The sequence below is a fragment of the Lipotes vexillifer genome, unplaced genomic scaffold, assembly GCF_000442215.2.
Source record: "Lipotes vexillifer unplaced genomic scaffold, Lipotes_vexillifer_v1.1 scaffold342, whole genome shotgun sequence".
Lineage (NCBI taxonomy): Eukaryota > Metazoa > Chordata > Mammalia > Artiodactyla > Lipotidae > Lipotes > Lipotes vexillifer.
The window spans coordinates 167,606-174,243 of record NW_006786802.1 but is presented as its reverse complement, the minus strand read 5'-3'; the positions used below and the strand labels follow the sequence as shown (position 1 = coordinate 174,243).

The 6,638-nt window shown below is 51.1% G+C and overlaps 1 protein-coding gene across 3 annotated transcripts in view; it reads right to left on the bottom strand.

Annotated features, from left to right (window-relative positions):
• GNAO1 (G protein subunit alpha o1) overlaps positions 1-6,638 on the bottom strand; it is a 171,319-nt gene that overhangs the window by 72,745 nt on the left and 91,936 nt on the right. The window contains exon 4 of one of the 3 annotated variants that reach the window (XM_007459437.1): positions 717-743. The exons of the other annotated variants lie outside the window; for them this stretch is intronic. Coding sequence (XP_007459499.1) covers positions 717-743 — 27 coding nt within the window. The remainder of the gene's footprint in view (positions 1-716; positions 744-6,638) is intronic. 3 annotated transcript variants of the gene reach the window in all.

Here is a 6,638-nt window from a genome sequence, read left to right as displayed (position 1 = left end):
TCCTGCTGAGCCAGGAACAAAGCCAAAATTCCTTTCATGGCCTGGAAGCTCTCCTCACCTGGCTGGCCCCTGCCTCCCTCTTCAGCCTCATCTCTTGCCACTCTCCCCACTTGACCTTTCAGCTCCGGTCACACTGGCCTTCCTTCAGACCCTGACTCCCCACTTCAGAGCGTTTGCACGTGCTCTTGCACAGGCTGTTCCACGCACCTTCTATCCTGCTGCCGCCGGCCCCACCATGCCAGCTCCTTCCTGCTCTCCGTCAGACACCTCGTCGGCAGCAGAGCCCAGGCCAGGCCTGCTCTTGGGATGCTCACAGCTCTCTGGAGTTACTGAGGGGCGCCCATCTTCCCCCGCACTGAGCTCTGTGAAGGCGGCACTGCTGCTTGTCTCTGCTCACCCCTGTGCGCCCAGGGCCTGGCACACCGCTAGTACACAGAAGGCCACTACACGTTTCTCAAATGAACGAGTGAGTGAACAAATGAAAGAGAGATGCTGAAGGTGCCCAGGAGAGGGAAAAGACACTTCCAGCCGCAGGGACTGGGGAGGGCTTTACAGCGGGAATGACATTCACGGAGCCAGGGACAGCCTTAACACAAAGGAACAAAGTAGCTGCCATTTAAGGAACACTTGCTCTGTGCCAGGAACCCCACTAACACTGGGACATATGGTCGCCCTTCCTGCTCATGAAGAAACCATCTCAAGTGTTTGCAGGGGACTGTCACCCAGCACTGTCTGCCTCTCTCCTTTTCTCTGGGATCCTGCTTTCGCTCTCCTTAGCTCAACTTCTTTTGGTCTCTGTCTCAGGCCTTGCCAGACCCTGGTTCACCTCCACTCCAGCAAAGCCAGGAAGAGGGACAGAGGCCGGGACACACACCCTGCTTCCCAGCCTGGAACCAGAACCAATAGGGAATTTTGGGGAGGGGCTGAGGCCACCTCTTTTGACTTGTGGTAGTTCAGAGGCCTTGGCACTAGCTCTTCACCCTGTTTTGAAACAACTGTCACAGCCAGGCTTCTAGTCCTGGCACTCTCTCCACCAGACAGGCAGTGAGGTGTGGGTGAGAGGAAGATGCAAACAAGAGCTGTTTACTGAGCACTTACTAGGTGCCAGGCCCCATGCTTAGCCCTCAACACACATTAATTCTTCAACCATTAACAACCCTGTGAGTAGGTCATATTATTATCATCTTCAGTTTTCAGATGAGGAATCTGAGGTTGAGTGAACCAAATGACCACCCTGAAGTCCAGTGCTGGTGACAGGCAGGGTGAGGATTCAAGGTTGTGTCTCTGACTCCAAAGCCTGGCTCTAACCCCTGTTGAGCTGCCTCTCTTGGGCACAGCCCTGTCCAGCTGCACGTGCCCAGCTCTAAAATGAAGTCTTGACTGGCACATGGCTAAGGTCCCTGCTGGCTCAGGTGGGCTGGCAAAGACCCAAGTCCTCCCAGGAGACATCCCCAAACATGGGCCAGTATCCCCCGCCTGGCTTCTTCTCCAATTCTGCCATCACCCCTGCCACAGCCCCAGTAGAAAGGCGAGATGGGAAAGGGGAGGGGTGGGCTGGGGGCTGTGTGTCCACGTGCCCTACACCTGGGATCCTCGGGGAGAGGCCACCATGGGAACAGCAGCTCTAGCTCCAGCCAAACTGGGTTATCTCATAATCCTGCTGTGCTAGCTTGAGCCTGGCTGGCCATCCGCTGATACAATATGAATCAGGCACAGCTGGCAGCGCTGAACTCAAGAAGAGATTTAGGATGGCTATGGTGGCCTCCCCAGCATCTGCTTCTTTTGCTTCCATTTCCTTTTTCATGAGCTGATTTTACCTGCCACCAACCATTTTCTTGTCTCTGGTGCCCCTCGGGACAACATTCTAGCTTCTGAGCCTATGTGGGTGCTATATAGACTGAACGTCTGTGTCCTCTCAAACTTCATATGTAGAAATCTAATCCCCAACATCATGATATTGGGATGGGGATTAGGGGATTAGTGCCTTTATAAGAGACTCCAGAGATCAACCCCATTCCTTCCATCGTGAGAGGACACAGTAAGACGGCTGTCCATGAACCAGGAAGTGGCCCTCACCAGACATCTAATCTGCTGGCACCTTGATCTTGGACTTCCCAGCGTCCAGAACTGTGAGAAATAAGTTTCTGTTGTTTAAGCCACTCAGTCTATGGTATTTCTGTTATATCGGCCAGAAAAGACTAAGACAATGGGAAAACAAAGGCAAAAACTGGAGAAGAAACGAGGACCCATCTCTGCCCCAGCCTGGAGGAGCACCCATCCACCAGAGTAGCTCCCCCATTCCTGGCTGCTGGACTGGACTTCCCATTGACTCAGTACATCTGCTTTCACGTTCTTACTAATTCCCATGACAGTGCACAGGCAGGGTGGCAGGTGGTGACTGGTGCTGTCCCCCAGCCCCTTGTCTCTTGCCTCTGTGTCCTACTAGAGTGGCCAAAAAACCCACATTTTTGCTTTCCTCGGATCCCTTGCTGCTAGGCCGATGTGGAGTAAGAAGTCAGGCTGCCCTGTTTCTTCCTCCTGCCTCTGGAGTCCTTGTGAGAGGGTGTCACCTGCCATCCTGGAGCCATGAGCGCCCAGAGAGCCACCGAGGTGCTGACCCAGGCCCTGATGCTGCACAGCTGCAGAGCAGCCCCGGGCTGCCGACTCTCAGGAGTCCCTGTCCAGGAAACCATGGCCGTCCCTACCATCAAGGACACTGCTGGTTGTGTGGTTTCTACGTGCAGCCCAATATATCCTAACTTGAACAGGGAGACTCAGAGGAGCTTTGTGACTTGCCCAAGTGAAAGTGCTTACCATTTAAAGCTAAGGCTGTGACTACCCCAAACCCAATACAGGGAATACCTCCATAATCCTTCCGTAACTGTAACGGCAGCCCACACCCTGTGCTTCTCGAGGAACAAGGCCAGGGAGCGTATCCATGCTTGGCCTGGTGCCTGTGGATCAAAGGCCTCAAGGCAGGAAGGAACGTGGGCTTTTCTCCTAGGTGAACTGTTTTTCCGACAATTTAGTGCCAAAGGTAACTTCTTCAGAATGTCCTGGGGAAGCATACTAGGCCCAGCCTCCTCCGGGAATGTCCTTCATCTTTGGGCCTGGACCACAGCTCCTGAAGTTCATGGAGAGGACCTTGAGGCCCAGTGTGACCCTCCATCAACAAGGAAACACCCTTGTGCGTTCTCAACACTTGACTTACTAAGGCAGGGAACGGCTCAGCATTTTATCAAGATTCAGAAAAATGGTTTTCTACTTAGCCCTCAGTGAACTCCAAAACTCAGTGGAGAACGCTCCACCTTCCCCTCATCAGCACCTCTTCATTAAATGCCAATCATGCAAGAAGTGCAAGCCTGCTGCGGCTTTCCGGATTCTCTAGGGTGGGCAGTTGACAGCAGGATGGAACCCAAGCAAAGGCAGGGCTCCTCCTACGAGCGCTCAGACCCCGGCACTCACCTTTACTCAGCTCAGGCTGCCCTCAGCCAGGGGGGCCTGCTTCCCTCCTATCATTGTTCATCTGTAAGGCCTAATCAACCTTTGAAAGCTAGAGTAGTTGTCACTCTGCTTCAAGGCACATGATGCTAATAACCGCTAAGGTTTCCTGAGTACCTACTGTGTGCCGGGCCCTGCTCTAAGAGCTTGTACATATTAGTCCTTTAATCCTCAAGACAACCCAGTGAGATATGTCATTATCACTGCACTTTCACGAGAATAAAAAACACTATCTACTGAAGCATCTGCCCTCCTTGCCTGCGCCCTGGGGGCAGGAACTGGGTCTTGCCCACCACTGCAGGAACACCAATGTGGACGAATGGACGGGTGAACGCTCAGGTGGACAAGACCATCCTGGACCTCCAGATTCACTGTCTAGCTGCAGAGGGGAGGCATCCTGAGGCAGAGGGCCGGGAAGAGCTGGGGCTGGAACTCCAAAATGACAAGCGTTCAGAGGAGGGGGCAACCATTTGCAGCTGAGGAAACCCAAGAATACCCTAAGGAGGAGAGGAACTGGAGGGACATCTCAAAAACCTGAAATTTTAATCCCTCCTCTTCCTTTCCCACCTTGAAACCTGCTGTTCCTTTGAGTTGGTTCTTCCTTTTGGAGTAAGGCCAGGAAGAGTCACTTGTGCCGCCAACCTGGGCCAAGGTACTAGCAGCCAGGTCTGGAACTCCTTATGGCAGGGCTTAAAATAAAGACGCCTGCCCCAAACCCAGAGCCTGGGGCCTGATCCAGCCTTAGACCACAGGGAGCAAGCCGACCTGGCTGCACTGAGCCCTGCAGCGCTGGGGAGGCCTTGGATCTTAGACCATCAAAGGATGGGATCCCTCATCTTTTCATTTTTGCATGGAAACCCACCTCCCTGTGCACTGTCTGCTAGGGATGTGACTGCTTACAAAGTATCTGCGGGATGAGTGACTAACCAACCAAATGAAAGAAAACAAGGCCCCAAGTTGGCTGAGTGATTTAGGGCAGACTGCTGAGATGGAAAGAGAAGTGAACAGTGATTCAGAAAACCTGAAGTTCTAGTCCTGGGCCTGCCAGGTCATCCCTTGTGTAAGTCTCTTTCCTGTTGGGCCCAGGTGGGGCCTATTTTTTGCCACCATCTGCAAAATGGAGCAGCAGACTTAGATGGCCTTGAATGGAGGAGTTTCAAACTCTATTAACCTGGGCAGGCAGGGGATCAGAGCCAGGCCAGGCCTGGTCCGATACAGCTGAGGAGCGGCGCGGTACCTAGCGTGCAGCAGTGTACATGCTGCTGCCCAGAGGAAGCCTCTTCTTGGCCTCAGGTTTGGGCCTTCACCTGTCACCTCCCCAGCCCCCATCAGATCTGCAACCACCACTGAGGACCGGTGCGGTTTCTCCAGACTCCAGGAACTCAGGCAGACACAGACCAGAGAGCATCCTTGCTTTTGTCTGTTTCAGAATTCGTGTAAACCACAGGGTGAATGGCACTGCGCCGTGGAGATGGCACCACCATATTCCCCTGATTAAAAAGAAGTTAGGGGCTTCCCTGGTGGCGCAGTGGTTGAGAGTCCGCCTGCCAATGCAGGGGACACAGGTTTGTGCCCCGGTCCGGGGAGATCCCACATGCCGCGGGGCGGCTGGGCCCATGAGCCATGGCCGCTGAGCTTGCGCGTCCAGAGCCTGTGCTCCGCAACGGGAGAGGCCACAACAGTGAGAGGCCCGCGTACCGCCAAGAAAAAAAAGAAAAAAAAAGAAGTTAGTGTTCAGCGCTCCACTGTGTGACTTAAATGTCAAGATTTCTTTTACCAGAGGAGATCCAATGACATTCTGGAATCTAAGTATGAAATTTGATTCTGCCTCCCCAAATAGTGCCATTATCTCTAAGGAGGGGGTGTTCTAATGAAGCCTCTTGGTGGAACATTAGAGGCTGGGCAGCAATTCCAAAAACAGCACTGATCTTTAGTCCCGCTTGGGTCACTGACCCCGGGCCGCCCAGTAAGTACTGTACGTGTCAGGCACTGTCCTAAGCGCTTCACATGCATTACCTCATTTAATCTTACAACAGATAAAAGGGGACAGTATTAGAATTATGCCTGTTTTACATACAGAAACACTGAGGGTTAAGGAAGTTAAATAATTTACGCAGGGCCAAACTCTTCCAAAATATAGCAGAAGGAGGAACACTCCCAAACTCATTCTACGAGGCCACCATCACCCTGATTCCAAAACCAGACAAGGATGTCACAAAGAAAGAAAACTACAGGCCAATATCACTGATGAACACAGATGCAAAAATTCTCAACAAAATACTAGCAAACAGAATCCAACAGCACATTAAAAGGAACATATACCATGATCACGTGGGGTTTATTCCAGGAATGCAAGAATTCTTCAATATACGCAAATCAATCAACGTGATACACCATATTAACAAATTGAAGGAGAAAAACCATATGATCATCTCAATAGATGCAGAGAAAGCTTTTGACAAAATTCAACACCCATTTATGATAAAAACCCAGCTGGGATTTGAATGCAGTATCCAATACTTCTTGTGTCAGGCATTGTACTAGATGGATAAGATCTATATTCTGTCCTCAGGGAGTTTATAATTTAGTGGGAGAAATAGGCATATGCACAAATGATGAAAAAAACGAAAATGAGAGTATTTTCAACTGAATAAAGCCTCATACAAGTTCAAAGCATTATCTCTTCGCTATTGTCCCATTATAATGTACTTTACATATGCAAGTATACATGTATATGCACATAAATTTTATGTATATTTTTATATACACATGGGTGTGATAAAATTTATAACATGGGATTGTTCACAGACTTTCCCCATCTCCCACGGTGGTCCAAGTGAACCTCCTAAACCTGTAATTGTCCAGTCTCCCCCAGACTTTCTTCCAGTGTCTGAGTTTAGGTCAGTTTTGCCACACAAGTTTCTCTGCTTTTGTGATGCAGATGCAGGCCCTGGGCTGAGGACCGAGGACGGAGGAAGGGGGAGGGGGAGGGACTCCACTCAAAAAGTTAAGAGAATTTACATGATAATGAACTGGGGGTGAGTAGGGAGGGAATGAAGGAGGGAGACGGAGATGGAGAGAGAGACAGGGCGAAGAAGAAAGAGAGAAACTGAGGAACTGTTGGAGAAAGGGAAAGA